Here is a 19636-nt window from a genome sequence, read left to right on the forward strand (position 1 = left end):
TTGATGCCAAATAATGACAAAGTAGTTTCTTGGGTAATTAGTGGACTTATAAGGAAATACTGTGCGTGACAGGAGGGAGAAACTGCTGCTGCTGAAAGTCAATGCAAGGTCTGACTTCCACTACCCACGTGCTCTTGGTTCTGTTATGGGAAGAAGCATCTTCTCTCTGCAGCTAGCTATGCCTTCATGCTCATGATAGGACTCTGTCACTAATACCGAATCTCTCACAATGCAAGGGAGTGAATTAATTGCAAAACCAGGTGCGGGGGGTAGTGATTACCTAGCATTAAGTCCAGAGAAACTCCATACTCTACCTTATGTTGAGAAATATCATAGGAGGCAGATGGAATAATAGATGCAAGTTTCAGGCAACATAAATTAAATTAATGAAATTCATTGTAGAATGAGAACAAAATTCTCTCTTAGTTAACTCACTAAATGTTCACTAATACATTACTCTATTTAAATACAGACTGCACTCATTCATCTTGCCAACCTCATTCCTTGTTGGTGGCTGCCTGGAAACAGATTTACCGTTGGGCTAATTGTTTCTGATTCAGATATTTTGATTATCTGGCAAACTTTACTTCTCACTGCAAATTGGTCTAGCAAAGATGTTGGCAAGACAATAGGTACAGACAGTGTGTGACTCTTCAGACTTCTGAGTCAAGATACATTACACAAAGTCAGAGCAGAATTTCATCCTTAGCATTTTTACTTGAGAGCTTATTTATTTATTTATTGGTTCATTTGCAGTTTTGAAAAAGAAATCAAGAGAAACATTCACCTGAAATGAAAACAGAATTAAAATACTTCAGAAATCTCAGAAAATTGCAAAAAAAATTAAGACTGGGGCTTAAAGAGAATGGAAATGTTTCACCTAGCATGAATGATTAGCAGATATAGCAGCAGGAACTGGATCACATACGTTCCTCCAGAAACAGGTGAGCACCCTAAATACTGTACTATAGAATTGCTTTGTCATTTACTAGGCTACTTAAGTTTATCGTTATGCATATGAAATTAAATAGACTTAACAGGATAACCTGAAACAGGCTGCCTTGTGAATATCTCCTTGCATTATAATGTCCCCCATATTGAAATACTTAATTTCACAAGTACTTTTTTCTTTCTCTAAGCAAAAAGTCATTACCTGAAATTGATTCATACTTGCATAGGTTTTGGCAACCAGATAATCTCGTATAATACTGCAGTGAATGAACTGAATCAACGGAAAGAATCACTCGACTCTAATACTAACACAGTCTGAAATAAATGATAGCTTCTGTACAAATACCCCACTGGGTTTTAAGGATTCTTCTGAGAGTTCCTCTCAATCAATAAAAAAATAGGATGAAGCTAATATATTCTGTACAGAATAAAAGGTTATGAAATGACTGTACTTACAGGCTTCAGATCACAGTGAATGATTCTTTCCTGGTAGAGCACTTGTAAACATCTGAGCACACACTGAGTGAAGTGTCGAATTAAAGACAAACTGAAGCCTTGGAAATTGTTCTTTTTGATCAACTCATACAAATTTATTCTGCGGGGGTTGTGGGGGTGGAAGAAGAAGAAGACAGAATGCAAAAAAGATTAGGGAACTTACTTTCAAAGGCATGGTTAGTTTATAGTGTACTTAGCCTGTCTTCCTACAAGAGGGAGGACGCATGCAGAAGAAAATGAGTGAGCCGTTTTCCTCCTTGAGAATGCTGTTCTGCATGTAATCTGCACAAACATCTCCCCGAGCCTTCAGATCTAAAGAAGTCACAATGTCAGTGGACTTGCTTGCTTGCTAAACTCTGTGCTATGTTATGCAGCTGTGCTGATTTTCACCAAGAACAACTATCAACCAGGAACTGCGAGAAATAAATGTTCTTCAGTCTCCTTCCGCTCTCGTTTGTCTTTGCTTCGGCACCTTGTGTAAATCCTTTTCATCTAAAGAGTCTTTAATCAGCAGTAAATCTTTCTAGACAAACACCCCCACAAATTCAGGTCTCGTTAGGTTTTTTACGTCCCTCCTGCCACCATCACCTCTCACCGGGGCGTTACGCCATCTCGCTAACTTCTGCCAAGCGCGGCTGGCGACACGCGAGCGCTGCCCTGAGACCCCCAGGGCCCCGACGGCCCTGCCCGGCACCCTGGGGTTCCCCCCACCTACTCAGACCCCAGCACCCCACCTCAGCCCCCCCCAGGGCCGTCAGCCCCTGCTCCAGCAACCCCACCGCAGGGCTGGTCTCCGGCTCCCCACAGCCCTGCTAGGGGCCCAGCCGAGCCTCAGGCCCACCACCCAGCCTCGGCCCACCCAGCCCCGTCCCCAGGGTCGGGGCTACCCCGGTGCCCCCCCTGGTTGCCCTGCTCCTGGTTGCCAGGCCCTGCCCTGACGGACTCCAGGGAGCCCCCATAGCTCCCAGTGCCAGAGCCCCGGGGACCCCCCCGCCTGGTCTGCGCCCCGACCAGCGCTGAGCGCGGTCGTTCTTGGGAGGAGGGAATGGCTACAGAAGGGACGTGCGAGCGCGTCCTCAGCGGCGTGACCTCGGGACGTGTCCTCGGCAGGACCATGGGCGCCTGCGAGGAGGACACGAACCGCGGCAGCTTTCTGCCTTCGCTGTCGGGCACGGCCCGTTCCTTCAGAAGTAAATGAAGTTACCAGGACTCGATGGGGAAGGCAGTTCACAAATTAAGGGGTTTTCACTGTACTTCAGAAGCAACGCAAATTTCACCAGGCAACGAATTTTATATGACAACCAGTCTTCAACCCTTCTGTAAAGAGCTGAACACGGTGGCTGTCCCGCGAACATTTTCCTATGAGTTTCCACAGAGGCTTTCTGAAAAGACTGGTCTGTGTCTTCTCTGGAGAGGAGTCAACTCTTATCCCTGTGTGTCTGTGAGCGACAGACTCACGTGCAGCAATACGATGAATTTAGGTCTCTTTGAGGTCAAGCCTTCCATATGATGAGGAATCTTCAGCAAGGGCTATAACATGTGCAGCAGTAGGGGGCTTTACTTTAAAGGATGGGGAACTGTGGGTAACCTCCATAATTCCAGTTTGATGCCCTGATTGCAAGGAGGCTGGTGAATAAAATGATCTGACTTCTATAACATTTCTCCAAAATTCCTCCTAAGACGTGTCCTGCAGCACAGGTTCATAGAAATCAAGAAGAAGCTATCTTTTTAAATTATTTAATATTATTCATATTTATATACCCTGAAGTTTACCAGTCCTGAATTCATTGTTTTACTCTTTTCCCCATAGGTCTCTCAGGGAAGAAGACTTCAACACAAAGCACAGAAAATAAGGGTGGATCATGTCATTGTCTGTGTGAAGTCTGAACGGGGCCCTTTTCAGTTCACCTTTGGTGATCAAAGGCTCAGTTATGCAGTCCTTATTTAGACAGTATTCCTTTCTTCTAACATTGAGCTGCAAATTCTTCCAAAGAAGACATAAAAATTAAAGCTTGTAAGGCACATGATCTACAATGCTCCTTAAGATTTGTGTAAAGGAAAATATACTTTACCCCAGCAGTTCAAAGGAAATACAGAAGTGATTGCGAAAGTAGAAGTATTCCTTCATGTGGATGATATTGTGAGTATCGTCTTTGTCCTTCTTCAGGAGAGCATCAAGGATCTTCACTTCTACCAAAGCCTGGCTGTGAAATCTAAAATATCACATGACGTAGGAATAGTAACATTAACACAGTCTAGCGTTTGTAGAAATACAAATGCTATAAACACCACAATCTTACTGTAAACTCACCATGTGGGACAATGATTAAAAATTTACCATTTACCCCTGTTAGCTACTGTAACTTTGATTCATTATGTTGTTTCCTAGTCTAAATATACTGGCCTTACGTAACAGTTAAGAGTATAATTTTGACTTGTCTGAAAAAATGTTTTAATGAAAAAGTTTCAAATGAGAACCCAGAATAAAATCCTAGTGCTCTCAAAGTCCATAGGAGTGCTTCTGTTTACTCAGACAGGGCCGTATTTCACAACTACCACAGTAAGACAGTCAGTTTTGAAGAGCATCTTTACATTTAGTGTTCACTGAGGGGAAAACTGAACAGCTGAAACTCTGTTTCTGGAGTCAACAGCATCATTCTCATCTGCTTCATTGACTCTGGTTCAAGCTAAACTCAACTGAAAATTTGTAACCGGTCACAAAACAAGAATAGGTTGCTTAGGACCATAGTGTAGAATTTTTCATGTTAAAATGAGAGACTGGAGCCTCCCAGCATATTCCTGTGGTTTTGGAGTCTTGTGGGGGAATGTAGGCTCTCAGCTCTCAGTCATGCAGGACTGGTTACCGGGGCTGTGTATTAACGGTGTCGCTGATACAGAGACCTCCTTGTAAGTCCGGAAAAACTGTGCCTGCTTTCATAGACTGTGTCTCCACTGGGTCCAGGCCAATTCTGAGTCCCTGACATCACCTTTCCTCACTCTGTTCCCACTGTGTTTAATGAAAGTCTGATGTACAGGGGCTTTGATTTTGCTTTGTTCACGTTATCCCAGATTGTCACTGCCTATGTAACAAAGAGCTGATTGTACTGCTTTAAAGTCAACAGATGTCTTACCTTTTCTTATTTCTTATTATTTTCAGTGCCACTAATTCATTGGTTTTATGATCCAAGCATTTAGCCACCTGCCCAAATGACCCTTTCCCAATGACCTCCAACACTTCATATCGGTATGCAATATGGTCATGTAAAACCTTCAAAAGGAAACAAATAGGTCAGATTCAAATAGTACAACAATGATCAGGCTTTGAAGCAGTTCATGTGTGTGTGAGTTCACTGTCTATTAAAGATGTTGGACTGGTAGCAAGTGAAGTCTCCATTAAACAAGGGTGACAGAGAAAATAACAAGTGCTTGCTTCATTAATCCACCTACCTTGCATCAGTCCTGAATGAGATGCAAAATGGGTCTCCCTTTAGGATTCTCTGCTGAGCTTTGAAGTGATTGGTACTAATGTTTTCACCATGTGAATATTTATCTTCTAGAAACAACATTTATCTCACATAGATCACTTAAGAGTTGGCAGACAGTCACCACAAACTTATTGAGCTGAAAATGAATACCATAATTTTTCCACTTACCTTTAAGTAGGAGCCATGCTCATCATCATAACAATTATTATTCTGGGTTTCAGGCAAACCTTCAATCTTTTTAGCTTCCAGCCCAAGAAACCATAGCTCTGTATAATTGAAAATTTCTTTTTGCTCATAGACTGTTAACTGGTTTCTAAAATTTTTCAAGGCTTCTAAATCAGAAAACAAGAATATAAAACCAAAAATCAATAAAATGTCAGAAACCTGATGGCAGAATGCTTTTACAATGGAACATTTTACAGTGGACCATGCCACTTCAAGCAGGAGACCAAGTAGCTGGCTGTTAGAGGTCCCTTCCAATCAACATTTCTGTGATTCTACAATGTTGACACTTTGCACACGTTTATGTTTCTTCTTTCTTTCTCTGACTTACAGTATTATGTTCAACAAAGCATTCATCATCTGTTAGCAAGACTTTTAAGAGAGCTTAGGTAAAAATTATTTCATTCTGAGCAAAGTTATGTACCTAGATGTTTTTCAAAATCCCATCTGTTATCTATCTGCTTCAGCAAGCTTCATAGCTTACATTAAAAAATTGTATGTTTTTATTGGTTTGATTGTCATGTTTATAAAATGGCAGTAAGCTTTAGTTAACCAAAGCTTTCAAATACTTGTTCTTCTGATAGAAAATGTCAAGTTTAGATGCATGAGGTTAGGAATTAAATGGGGCCCAAATCTGCTGTTCTCCTAGTTCTGATTCTTCCTGCATAGAAATATTTCAGCTACCCTAACACCTCCACTTATATCATTTAAATCTAGATAAATAATCAGACGGTAGCATTACAAATCAACGTGTTCTCTAGGCACACATGTGGGTGTTTTGTTGAGCGGTGGCAGATCTTCATCCACTAATGCAGGGATGCTAAATCACTTCAAAGCAAAAGGCCACTACTTTTTTTTTTCCTAGACTCCTTCTAAAAATAGATTAACTCTGCCAGAAACTTTCTAGATCTGAGAACTCCCAAAATGCAATTTAGCCCACATAGATAAAATGTGACACAGCTACAAGCAAGTGGGAAAAGTGTTTTATCACTGTAATAGAATATTGCTGTCACCTACCTAACCTGTCACAAGTCTTAGACAAATATACATTCTTTTGTATAAGGCATACTTCTCTTATTTATATATTTGTGTTAGTCTGTTCATTCTCCTATTGCGTACGTCCCCAAGTAGGACTTTTAGAAATCACTGAGCCCATCCATATTGCTGTCCTCCAAATTGTTTGTTAAATGTTTCAGTGACCATTTAGCATGGGACCTCTGGTCACCAAGTATCCTGACTGCATAGACTCCTTATCTGTGCAGGCAGCCTGTCACTCCAGTCTTTTCAGCATGTTCTGTTATATTCTACCTGAAGCTGTCATAGGCAGTTTGACACTGATGCTGGTGCTTTCCAGTTCTGATGGTTTTGTCTGGGCTCTGCTATCACTTTCAGGAAGACTGTCTGGAAGGTTAAATTGGGAAAAATTGCCTTGAGTTCCGTTTTCCTGCCAAGCAAAAAAAAAAAAAGGTAAGTTTTGTTTCCGGGTATTTTCATGAGCATTCAGCTGATCTGCAATTATATAAATAAATACAAAAATATATTAAAAAACGCTACATTCCCAAAGACAAAGCTGCAAGATATTTATTTTTGATTTCTTGAGTGATCTCTATGTCAATTTTGTGCTGAGACAGAACAAGCATGCTTGGGGACTAGAATGCCCTACTTACCCAGAGAGTAAATTCTGCCAATAGCACTAGATGCTATTGGACCATGGAAAGATAAATCTCTAAATGAGAAAAGGAAGTTCATCTTCCAGGTTCATACAATACATGGGCTCTCACTTTCTATAAATGCTACAAACTGCCACGGTTTGGTTAAGTTGCAGTAACTCGCATGAGCCAGTACAGAGGGCAGGAAGGATAGTACAATAGGCATTATCTATCTCGGATTTCTATGTGGGCACATCGCTGGAGTGTTGTGCTAGAAACCTTGCGATTGCTTGTGCAGCCTTGCAGAACTGCAGGGACACCAGCTTGGGTCTGCACACATACACCTGTACAACAGAAACATCAACTTTGCTATGAATGGGGAATGAATAGGCCTATGTGGGTGCAGAAGCACTAGAAGGAAGAAATTGCAGAAGAAAGGATATAAAGATGTCACCTATATCAGCAGGTGATCAAGTTGCCAGCACATGTAGATTCTCAGGGCTCCCAGAATGGGAAAACAAAGGACAGACCACAGAATCAAGCCATGAAGAGATGATGGAGGGTTGGAGATAAAAAAGCACCAGCTAAGGAGACAGAAGACAATGTGCTCTGGGATAAGGATGTAGAGTGTGGGGCCCAGGCCATGTTCTCCTCAATCCCTTCATTGAGGGGAACAGACTCAGCTGGAGATGATGCATCCAGTGGATCCATACCTGGCTGAAGCTACAGAGCGAGCTATGGCTTCTATGAATGTGGGATGAGGAACAAGAACTGCTGAGCAGAAACAGGATCCATCTGATGAAGCAGCACAAAAGTGTTTGCAAAGAGCTTTGCTAACGTAGTGAAGGCAAACATCACACCTACCTTCAAAAAGGCAAGAAAAAGGCTTCAGGGAACTACAGGCTGCTCAGCCTTAGCTCAGTCCCTGGCAGAGCTATGGAACAATTCCTCTTGGAAACCAGTTCCAACCAAATGAAAGACAAGAGGTTGATTTGGAACAGCCAGTATGGATTTGCCAACATAAGTTGTGAGCAAATGGTGTCTGAACAACTCGATTGCCTTCTCTGATGAAGTGACTTGCTTGGCCGATGAGAGAAAAGCAGTGGACATTGAATACTCTGACTTCAGCAGGGACTGTGACACTGTCCCCCACTGTATGCTCAAAGCCCAAAGAGTGAGACATGAACTGGATAAATGGATCAGAATGTGAGTGGAAAATTGGCTGGATGGTCAGGTTCCAAGGACTGTGATCAGTGGCAACAGGTTACTGGTGACATCCCTCGGGGATCGGTACTAAGGCCAGTACAGTTTAGTGTCTTTATTAATGACACAGGCAATGGATGAGTTCACTCTCTCAAATTTGCAGACCACAGCAGGGTTGCTGTGAAAAGGGACTTCAGCAGGCTGGAAAAATGGGCTACGGGTATCTTCTGAAGTTGAATGAAGACAAAAGTTAAGTCCTGCGCCTGGAACAGTATATACCCATGCAACAGGACAGGTTGGGGGAGAACTGAAAGGATGCAGCTTTGCAGGGAAGGGCCTGACAACAACCTGAATACTACGGATGCACGCAGGTCGGGACGGGGGGAGCGTGTACTGCCACACTGATGTAGCAGCGTGCTCTTACAGAAAACAAAACCCAGGTTGTATTAGCAAGAGGAAAGCCAGCAGGGTGGGAGAAGTGATCTCCCCCTCTGTTCAGCATTTGTGAGACCACACTGGGAGTACTGTGTCTAGTCTGGGGTCTCCCAGTACAAGAAAGACATTGACCAACTGGAGAGAATTCAGGGGATAAGTCAGGGGATGGTCAGGAGCCTGGAGCCCGTGATGTACAAAAAGAGGCTGCAGGAGATACGTTTGTTCAGCCTGCAGAAGAGGAAGCTTCAGGAGTGATCTTACTGACCTGTAGTTGATTGGCAGGATGGTACAGAGAAAGCAAAGCCAGACTCTTCTCAGAGGTGCGTGGTTCTAGGACAAGATGGGTATGTGGCTAATGGATACAAGTTGCAGCACAGGAAATGCTGATTAGATATTAGGAGAGACATTTTTTACCACGAGAGTGGTTCACTATTGCAACAGGTTGCCCTGAGAAGCTGTGGACTCTCCAACATTTGAGATATTCAGAACCCAGCTGGACAAGGCCCTGAGCAACCTGCTCCAAGTTTGCTCTGCTTTGAGTGGGAGGGTGGGCTAGATGACTTTCAGAGGTCCCTTCCAACCTAAATTATTCCTTAATTTATTTATAATTTCTCATGCCTTGAGAAAGTTCTGATGACTCACAGAAGTGGGACAGGATGGAGACACAAAAGATCAGTCTCTTCCAGTGTCAGAAGGGTACAAAAGCCATATTCAATAACCAGCACATGGTTGCCAAGACAAGAACCTAGGTGATGTGATATGGACTAACCAGTGGGCAATTCCAGTCCACCACGTCCTTGCAAGAAGTCCTGTCTGGTACCACTTGGATACATGCATCTTGGTGCTTGTGAGTTTTGGGTTAAGAATACGTTAGCGCGAGTGAAAATGGGTCTGTTTTAAAATGAAATTGTCTTCCCATACCTGCCTCTAACCTTGCTACCTTTTTTGCAATATTAACTGCTACAAAAGCAGAGCAACCAGGTGTGAGGGGCACTACTTGAACAGCTCAAGTACAGGTCTGTGCTGACACAGGTCAGACCTACTGCTATCCTGCTGAGCCCCAGCTTGAGAACTCCGCTCTGCCCATCCCAATACACACTCCCTCCATTCAGCAGTGCTGTGTTATTTCTAAGGAAGGGTAAACAAAGAAGGTCTCCAAAACAGACAGCGCATAATCATGCTTTCTAGATTGAAATATTTATTGTCCCCTGGCATTTCTAAGCCAAGCAAAAGGCTTTCTTATTGGTGTTTACACAAGCTTCTTATATAAGTATATACATTACATTTAAATAATAATAATAATAATAATCCCCTCTGTAAAATGCTTGGCTCTAATCTTTTCACAGCAAATAAAACAGAGGGATGGTTCATTTTCAGATGCAAAGCTTATTCATTGGCTTTTGTAGGAGTTGAGTGCAAGTTTGACTTATGAAGGCCACAGAATTAAGCTTTAAAGAAAATTTAAATTATTTTGGGGACTAACCCATTCCACCTCATCATTCATGCTATTTTGCATCTTGTAGCTTTGACCAATGATACACCCCCCCCAACCAAATTAAATAATTTGTAGTAGTAGCAAGCTGCCAGTTTCAAAGTCAAAGTACTTGAGAAGACTCTTGACTTCCCAAACAAAATGCTTTAGGTGGGGACTTCCAGTACAAAAGATCTGAAGAGACTTCATATCAGAGCCCTATGGAACCTGTCAAATCTCTTAATAAAGCAACTCCATTGAAGAAGAAGAAAGGTGAAAAAGCCAGTGATCAGAGTAGTGGTGGTGAGTAGTGCAGGTCCCTCATTTGTTGGGGAGAAAAGCAGCAAAGGAAGAAGAGTACAGACATGGGATGGACACAGGATTTGGGAAAAAATGAGAAAGAAGGAATGCCAGCAGTGAAGATGACTTCAAAAACTTCCTGTGAGGTTGGGTGTCCATTAAAATATCTGGAGATATACACAACCATGCTGGTAAGTAATCTGTCTATTTAACTGCTTACAGTTCTTCCTATTTTTTTTTTTTCTCTTTAACTATGGCAGAAAACAGAAACTGATGCAAATGCTGACACTAAATTATTTCTCTCTTCCCACATGCAAACACACTCGTGACACTTTGCTGCTGACACTCTCTTAGCAGTGCTTAGAGAGAAGCTGATTAACCAGGCAAACAGGAGATGTCTAAGAGCTTTATAACTCACCTGAAGAGAGGGGAGGACATTCTGCAAGCTCTTATTTGTTATCTGAGGCAGGCTGCTTTCAAGGGGGAGAGGGTTTGCAGCATCTGCAACCAAACCATGCTTTGCTTGACCTTCCAGATGTGGGAGGGAAAGAACACCACGACTGACTTTCTAAATAGAAAGCACAAGCAAATATTACATAACGACCTAGCAAGCAATTCTGTGTCACACCTTCGAAAAACGGAGGGATTGAAAACCTTGGAAAATCTGTGTGCTTCACTTCTGACACCTAATGGCGAAGGGGGAAAGAGCAGATACTCGACGGCAGCTCCTAGTTGTACTAATGGGCAGGAGGAGTTTGTCCAGGCAATCGGGCAGCCTGGCACATTTTAGGGCATGAAAGTTTCCCCGCAAGAACACCTCCATCCAGCATCAGGGCAGTGACTGCTCCAGCTGGAAAAGGTGGATGGGCTTGGAGACCAAACAGCCGTTCCAGGCAGCAGGACTCCTTTGAGTGGGGAAAATAAAGCATACGTAGGGTAATAAGCAGGCAGGAATTATAAATGGCAGGCAATATCATTAGCTATTCCCAATGGTGGAAGAGAAATTGGGACTGGACTGCTGCCAAACACCAGGGGTGGAGACAGTGGGAGGATCTTCCCTGCACTGGTTTCCCAATATTTCCTCCCCCCCCCTTTCCCATGGGGTTCACTTTGACCAGGGCCCTTTTTGCACTCCATGTTAGTGAGGAAAAGGCAAGCTCTGTGCAAATGTTACTGAAAAATAAATGCTTATACTCATTTGAAAACTCCAGGATTATTAGTCCTTTCTTTAGACTTCTCCCATTTGTTATTTGAAAAACATTTCTGTGCCACTCAAACTCAGTCATTTAAGGATGTGGTTTTATGAATATTTGAACCTCTAATATTCTTGGATATCTAAAGTGAGAGAAATCACACTCTTAGCAGCAAAGAAAATTTTCAAGGTAGACTATTTCTTTGGCAAATAATAAAAAAATTATTTGAAATAGATCAACTATGCACTATCAAATGCAGAACAAGGTCCAGACAGTTAAGGCTGCAACCCATAGAAGCCTGTAACATTTTTGTCATGGAGGAAGGATAGAAACATATTTGTCAAGCTTTTGACAACAAAGGAAAGGTTTGATATTTTCTCAAAAAGTAAAGAAGCAAAGCTCTCAATCCAACCAACTTGAATGAATAAGTTTTCTTTTCCAATACTACAGAAAAGTCTTTAAAACCTTAGAACAGAGATTCCAGTGGACTTTCTATGAAAGCTTCAAGAAAGAAAAGTGGCTAGGCAGAAGAAATGCCTCAAATGCTGCTGAAGAGCTAGCAAAAACAAAATACTCGCAGGCACTTGGGACAGTCATACAGCTACAGTGGAAATGGAAGAGGACAGGGAGTAAAGGACTTCCCTCTGCTCAGGTTCATTTATTATAAGGAGTCTCTTAGAAGACAAGCATTCAGATATTTTTAAAGTCAGCTGAAGAGTCACGTACCTGATGGAAGACTCTGTTGGATCCCAGATGATCTCTCTCTTGAACAGTCAGTTGAGACTGAGAAAATGCATCCACGTGGGAAGACTGCAAACATGAAATGATGCTTTAATAAAAATTATTCTGGAAAAAAAAAATCCTGAAATCTCTGTATGGTTTCTGTGTTTCTTTCCTTTGCAGCAACGTCTGTGCCAACACAGCGTATGAGAGAGGACCACAAAAGCTGCTGAAAATGCGCTACGCTCTAGCAATTCCTCTCCCCGTTGAACAGCTGTTTTGTGGGCAGGTGCAGAGAGAGCTTGCTTTGCTTATTATGCCTCTCAGCATGCTTGATATGCCCATGTGGTCAGCGGAGGGGAAGGGGGGGGCCTTTGCTGTCCCTAAATATGTGCTCGAAAGCTGACAGTGAGTGTGCTTGGAAGGACAGCTTTAAACTGCCTCATGTGGTAGATTGTGAGCCCATCCATTGTTAATTAACCAGCATTAAACTGGTTCAACTTGTGGCACAGATTTTATGAAAACACAAACCAGTGTTTAAATTTACTGAGATATGGAAAAAAATCCATTGGTTCCAGTGGACAGATAATATTAGCAACAAATACAAAAAAAAGAAACATGGGGAAAGTGCTAAAGGGCGCATAATTTTTAGGATTTTGCTGGTGCTTTCAGCAGTTTTTTTATAAACATGATAAGTAGTACTGTACATTTCTGTCCAAAAACAGACTGCAGGGAATTCCAGCAATCTTTATAATAATTTAGATACTGCAAACTCTGTGGCTAAAGCAGCTTGGAGCTCTGCTCTATAGGCTGGAGTGAACCCCACTGGGTTTGGTCAAAAGCACTCCCTGGTCCCTGGGCTCTGAGACACAATGTCGTTCCACTCGTAGTCAAAAACATTCTTTATCCAAGTGGAGACATCAGTTCCACTATAGAGGTTCTGAAGTTGTAGAACAGCAATATTTTCTCTAGAAGCAGAGGAACTTGGAGCAGGGAACTTCAGAGTTTCAAAATAACATATTTGCAGCCAAAATTATCTTATGGATGTGAGCTGCAGATTAAAAATACTTAAATAAAGCAGCATGGCATTCCTCAATATCTGTTTTGCAGCCAGGGCTTCCATGGCCTGTATCTATCACACAGTCTTAAATGGGCAGAGCACCTGCTGATGCTAAAGTCTTTGCTCTTTGCAATGACTTTTAGCCTATGCAGTGCCAGTATCAGTGCCAGGGGATCATTTTTTAAAGGGCTTCATAATGGACTTCAGTTAGTCCACATGAAAATATTTCTGCATACTGGAGGAGTATGCTTAATGTGTTTTATACTGGCTAGTGCCATAAAAATCTGCCGGGATGCAGCCTAGCCGCACTGGAAGGGCCTCTCTCTGCGCCTGAAAGAAGGGACAACTCCGATTAGACTGCTGCCTCTGGGCCAATACACTGCATATATATGGAGGAGCTGTAGTGGGTGACATACACAGTGACCTCGATATATCCAGGGCAGATCGGCATTGCTACAAAGGGGCAGCTCAAGCTGAAGATACCTGTACAATGGCTCTGAGACATCCTGCTCTGTGAGTATGGAAGAGGTGCTCAGGGAGGCTGTGGGATCTCCATCCTTGGAGATGAGGTTACATTAGAGACTTCTAGAAGACACTTCCGAACTAAAGATGGAGAGAAAACTCTATGTGCAAATCTACCTGATCACATGAAGGAAATGCTGCCCTTTGACATACAGGTTCAACTGTCCCACCGTCAACCATGAAGACACCACTAAAGCTGGGCAGACCAGCTACAAACTGCCCTTTGGACAACTGTGCTGTTAGTGCCCATGGCAGGTATTTTCTCTTTCTTTTCATTTGAAAACTCGGGAGAAAAAAAAAAAAACCAAACACAAATAAGTCCTTCTGCAAGCTTATAGGGTAAACTTCAGATTCAGAATAAGCTGAGAACAACAGCTCTAGGTTTAGCCTTATTATGCTAATTGGGTGCAGTTTCAGAGGAAAGGTCATGGATATCTGTGGAGCAGAGGAGAATATTAGGAAAGGGAAAGGTACTAAGACCTGTCTTTGCAGGACATAGTTATTGCCATCTTTGGAACTGGAGATCAGCTGGCTAGGGGTACGGGATTATGTGCTGTAAATCCAAAACATCCCCCGAGCCACCACAACAAATGCTCCCAGAAGACAACCACTGGATTACTGCATCCTACACATGACTGTCCTAGAGCGCGATGTACTTTGCCCAGTGCACCAAATATCCTTGTGGTCACTGTCCTTCAGTGTGAATTTGCATAGGTGATCTATGGAAAACCCAGTGCCACAGTATTTTTGCAGATAAACACTTCACATGCAAACTACGTATCCTGCATTTCAACGGATGTCCTGGTTTCAGCTGGGATAGAATTAACCGTCTTCCTAGTAGCTGGTACAGTGCTATGTTTTGAGTTCAGTATGTGAAGAATGCTGATAGCACTGATGTTTTCAGTTGTTGCTCAGTAGTGTTTAGACTATAGTCAAGGATTTTTCAGCTTCTCATGCCCAGCCAGGGCACCTGACCCAAACTGGCCAACAGTGTATTCCATACCATGGGACGTCCCATCTAGTTTAGGAACTAGGAAGGGGGGGGGGGCAGGGTTTTTTAGCCGCTCGGGGACGGGCTGGGTGTCGGTCGGCGGGTGGTGAGCAATTGCCCTGCGCATCATTTGTACATTTCAATCCTTTTATTACTACTGCTGTCATTTTGTTAGTGTTATCATTATCATTATTAGTTTCCTCTTTTCTGTTCTATTAAACCGTTCTTATCTCAACCCAGGAGTTTTACTTCTTTTCCTGATTTTCTCCCCCATCCCACTGGGTGGGGGGGGAGTGAGTGAGCGGCTGCGTGGTGCTTAGTTGCTGGCTGGGGTTAAACCACGACAACGGAGAATCACATTTGTTATGAAGGGGAGTCTAGGATCCACATTCGTAACTCTACTAGGTATATCAACCCAGCTCTTAATAAGACTATTCATTTTAGTGCATGTTATACTTTTTCTCACACTTCATCTACACTTTACTCCCAGCTACTTTTATTTTTCAGTTTCTGAAACAGATTAAAACATTATACTCCATTTAAAGGCAGTTTCTTAACCACTTTGTGCTTTTCTAACTACAAGTCAATATAAAGCCGGAATTTTAGAGACAGCTATCACTGAAAACCAATGAAACAGTGGACTTCCCATACCTGTACAGACTACAGTCTTCACTCCAAAATGTTGTTTTCTTAGCAATACTTTTAAAAGGCTATGCAATGATGTTTATATTACTAAATATCAATTTCAAAATATATTGTATTTGCTAATAGAGTATGGACCATTCCCCAAATGTCTTTAAAACTCAGCAAGACCTAAGGAAGCAGGTGAGTGAGCTCCAGGATGTGCTGCCAGAATTTGGAATCCATTTAATTTCCATTCACTGGGGAAAGATTAACAAGATTCTGAGATGGGCATTTCTCCTTTTACACTGCAAAAGCAAAATCAGTCCACCAGCCCATGGCTGTGCCTTTTTTTAATCATGGAAATTTGTGATTCTCTTTGTCTCTCTTTCTAAAAACCTACTTATTAAGGGTTTATAGTTCTTCAGTGCTCTTTGGGAAATTTATTCAAACCACCTTAAAATCAATAACTGATCAACTCTCATAACATTCCCCCAAATAGGTAGATACCATAATCTGTTGTCCATGAAAAATGATCTGTGCCTACAACAGTCCTGCTGGTGGCTGAATGGGGAGCAGGTGGACTGATCAGTTAGTCCACAACAGTGACTTATTTGATGGTCTTGATCCAGATGACCCATCAGCTGCTACTCTAGCAAAATCCTGTACATCTAGTATGGGAACTACAGCTGAGCTGTTGTGACTGGTTTAATTCTGGCAGATGCACTCTAAAGAAAAACTGCAGCAACTGTTACTATTCCACTCCATTTCACTCCTGGCTGTCCCAGTCCTATAGCACTCAGCCTGTCCTACAGCTCCAATATTGCACTTCGATCCCAAACTATCATGTCCTGCTATTGCAGCCCTTCAAATCATGCACTACCTTGCTAATTCCCATTATCACTCAAGAAACAGAACAATGTCCTCATTCACTACCTGTTCTGCAGTCATAAGGAGTTTTAGATACTGAGCATACAGCATTCTGCAAAATCAGAAATTGTGACACATTTTCATAATTCCCCAAATTGTCAGCTTATTTTTTTCCAGTTCCCATAGGAATCAGAAATGAGATAGAATTTTAGAAATGACAAAATACACAGCTATATAAGACATAGATTCCATTGTCTCCTCATTTAAATGGGCACTTTCTTCTCTCTGTCCTCTATCAAAACTGAATAAAGCCTGTAGAACGCAATGTAGGTGCTAAATCATGCAATATATTAAAAAGCCATAGCAAATGCAGTCTCACTCTCTCAAAATACAGTAGGAACATAAAACATTTTCCCCACCTTGTCAACTATTTCTGTCAGCATAACTGCAAGAGCCGTTAACTGCAGGATGAAGGTTGTTTATTCCATTCGGTGAATGCATTTCAGGAAGCCCACCTTCATCTAGTCAGAGCATAGCAGGATCAGTTTCATACACAGTACCCTGATCAGAAAAAAATGGATAACCCTTCTGCTTGGCTTCAGATTTAAATTTTTATCCCGGAAATATGCCAGTGACTATTAGCTGCTCTAGTATTCTTTTGGTGGCCATCTGTTCCCTTTCTCAGCCTCCTTCTAGCCAAATATAATTTTCCATATTTATCATGGCAAGTCAGTAATAAGAAAGACAAATATAACAGGATTGGCTGTTCTCCTTGCCGGCTCAGTCTGTTCTTTCTCGCTGAGCTCATGTGCTTGTGAAACCAAAAAACACTTGAACTTGTATTTTTTCAAAACCTGTCACACTGACCTTGCTATACAGTGAGTAAAATCTATTCACCAAGACTGCCCGCCTGGAAAATGAAAATAAATTACTACCTCAAGGGTTGATTTCTCATTGGACATTATGTGTCATTTACTGAGGACCAAACTGTGGCACCTTGGTCTGTGGTTCTTGTTGGCATGAGTGCAGAGCTGCTCTGCCCTGTGAGATACTGAGGCTTTCATTTTGGTGAGGACAGTGAGAGAGAGCTTAGCTGCCGGCCTGTCTTTCCTTTTCCTCTTCTGGGTGTTGTGCATGTGTGATGGAGCACTGATGGAGGCGTCCCTATCCCCCCACCGTCTTAGGGGAATATCTAAAACCGAAAATAAAGTGTGCTCTCCTCCTTCATACAGCCAAGGAATGGCATGTTCCTGCTGGTCTTAAATCTGTCGACAACCCAGAATAGTTCTACTTTCACTCAGAAACCAGGGTTTTCAAAGAAAAAATACATGCTCACCCCCAGAAGCTATTCTAGAAGGCCGTCACTTTTACTGATGCTCCTGGAACGAGCACCACTTTTCAGTGTGGTCACAGGACAAACAGCCGTTCCTTGGCATTCATGCTGGGCCACGCAATAGGTCCCTTGCCTAATATCATTGCTGAGGCGCACCATCCGAAAAGGCACAGCACTCCCATTTCCATCACTCCCCCTTTTCCATTCTTTCACGCGTGGCAACTCTCTAGTCAACAAATCCTCCCCAGTATTACACCTCACATACAAGAGAAACTTCTCATTCTCTAACCAAATAACCACTCAGACTGTCATGCCAGCAGGGCTGGTTCAGCCCTGGGAATGCATGGAGATGCCATGTGCTGGAATACAAATTAAACAGCACAAACACGCATCAATTGTATTTAAGTTAAATCACTCCCACACAAACACATACAGACAAATGAGCATGTGCGAGCACATACAGCTAGTTACACTCCAACTCCTCTCTCCTACAAGTATATTAAGCATTTCTGAGCAATCTTCACCAAGGTCCACAAGAAGGCATTTAACTAAGGTAGTGCGTGGCATATATTCTAACGGTGAAAATCTAGATTTGTGATACTGGAAATTATCAGCGCAGTCCACTCTTGATATTACTTTTATGTACTACGTAGATGAGGAAGGACCGCGATCACTACTGGCACTTGCTAATAGCACTCGGTGTTCTTCTTTCGACCAGCTGTGCTAGGTATGTGAGGTGGGGTACGTGACAGAAAGCCGCACACTGCATTCCCTCTGGCTTGTTGTCATGCAGCCATTCTTTTAATTAGAAGCTTTATAATACAGCTTTACGTAGCTCCACAACCCTCTGGGCCATACCTTTCCTTCTCAGGTTTTGACTCTTGTTGAGAAACTATTAGCATTCCCAGGACAGCCTACACAGAAAGGAGTGAAGGACAGATCTGACCATGCACTCAGCTGTCCTCTACTTTCTTTTCTTTGATTTATTTCTGTTCTTTGTAATGATTTCTGTTCTCCTCATTTTATTTTATTACATTCTTGTAAGCATATTCAAATTTGCTGGGCTAAGTCATGCAGGAATAAAAACAATCTTCAGGATGATTCTTTTCTCATACCTGAAGAGGACCAACTCATTTTTGACAACACAAGAAACCATATATAGTTTTCTCCTACATTTCTCAACAATAGTCTCAAGGCAAGAGAAATCTGCCAGGATTACTACTAAGTTTCAGTCATGATACGCTGAAGTAAAAAGCAGTGCATAAAATGTTTCAGCTATAAATTACAAAGCAGTTTTGTTAAGTTTGTTAAGTTTGAAGGAAATATTTATGGTCTTTGTAACTGTTTTTTTAAAAAAATACCTGTTTCTGAAAGATATTTAATTAAAGGAGCTAAGTGCAATGGTAGATAAATTCCTTGTGGATGTGATCACTGGCTGCGATCATCACATAGACAAAAACTTAATTACAAATATACTGAGTATGGCAACATCTCTGTGAAGTAGAATAGTATTAGAGGTAAAGGAAGCTAAAGAACTTCCCCTGCAAAGGAACAGGCATTCTGGAGTGGGAAGAGGATTCATTCCACCTTAGCCTAAATCTTCAAAGTAAACAGATTTCCCTGTGGAAGTGCCCCTGTCTTTTTATTGTCTTGGCCTGAGAACGAACCTATGCAAATAATGTAGACTAGCTATCCCAAATTTTTATATCCCTAAAATTAGATTGGATTAATTCTACTCTTTACACCATCTACTGTGCTTTTCCTGCACTTCAGTCCTCTTGATTTGAGCGAGGACAAAAGACACAGAGGAACAATGACCTGAACACTGTCTCCAGCCCTGTGGCATATGTGCAGGCTTGACTAGTGCCATGGAGAGAGTCAAATGCTGCCACTGCAGGCTGAAGCAGGGAAGGTGAATACCAAAAGCCCCTAAAGAATAAGGTGAGTGCAGTTGCCAGAAAACTTCTTAAATCACTCCTGCTCTATTTGCTGTAATAAAGCATATGAACTATATCAATAAGACTATTGCAAAATCCCTGCAAAAGGAATGGGTGATTTAAGGGTTTGCATACATTTACTTGGGCAAAGATCCCACCAGATGAACCAATTAGTCCA

At 42.2% G+C, this 19636-nt stretch overlaps 1 protein-coding gene across 3 annotated transcripts in view; it reads right to left on the reverse strand.

Moving 5' to 3' along the window:
* The window catches only part of DYRK4 (dual specificity tyrosine phosphorylation regulated kinase 4), a 41967-nt gene that overhangs the window by 10077 nt on the left and 12254 nt on the right, over nucleotides 1-19636 (reverse strand). The window contains exons 1-8 of one of the 3 annotated variants that reach the window (XM_075051643.1): nucleotides 16608-16707; nucleotides 12131-12214; nucleotides 10630-10779; nucleotides 6462-6597; nucleotides 5100-5263; nucleotides 4578-4714; nucleotides 3519-3659; nucleotides 1408-1546 (exon numbers count right to left, since the gene is read on the reverse strand). In XM_075051643.1, coding sequence (XP_074907744.1) covers nucleotides 1408-1546; nucleotides 3519-3659; nucleotides 4578-4714; nucleotides 5100-5263; nucleotides 6462-6597; nucleotides 10630-10779; nucleotides 12131-12214; nucleotides 16608-16631 — 975 coding nt within the window. In that variant the 5' untranslated portion in view covers nucleotides 16632-16707. Of the gene's footprint in view, nucleotides 1-1407; nucleotides 1547-3518; nucleotides 3660-4577; nucleotides 4715-5099; nucleotides 5264-6461; nucleotides 6598-10629; nucleotides 10780-12130; nucleotides 12215-16607; nucleotides 16708-19636 lie in introns of those variants that run through there. The other 2 variants (XM_075051642.1, XM_075051644.1) reach the window with 2 other exon arrangements.

Source organism: Buteo buteo, chromosome 19 (assembly GCF_964188355.1).
Source record: "Buteo buteo chromosome 19, bButBut1.hap1.1, whole genome shotgun sequence".
NCBI classification, from domain to species: domain Eukaryota; kingdom Metazoa; phylum Chordata; class Aves; order Accipitriformes; family Accipitridae; genus Buteo; species Buteo buteo.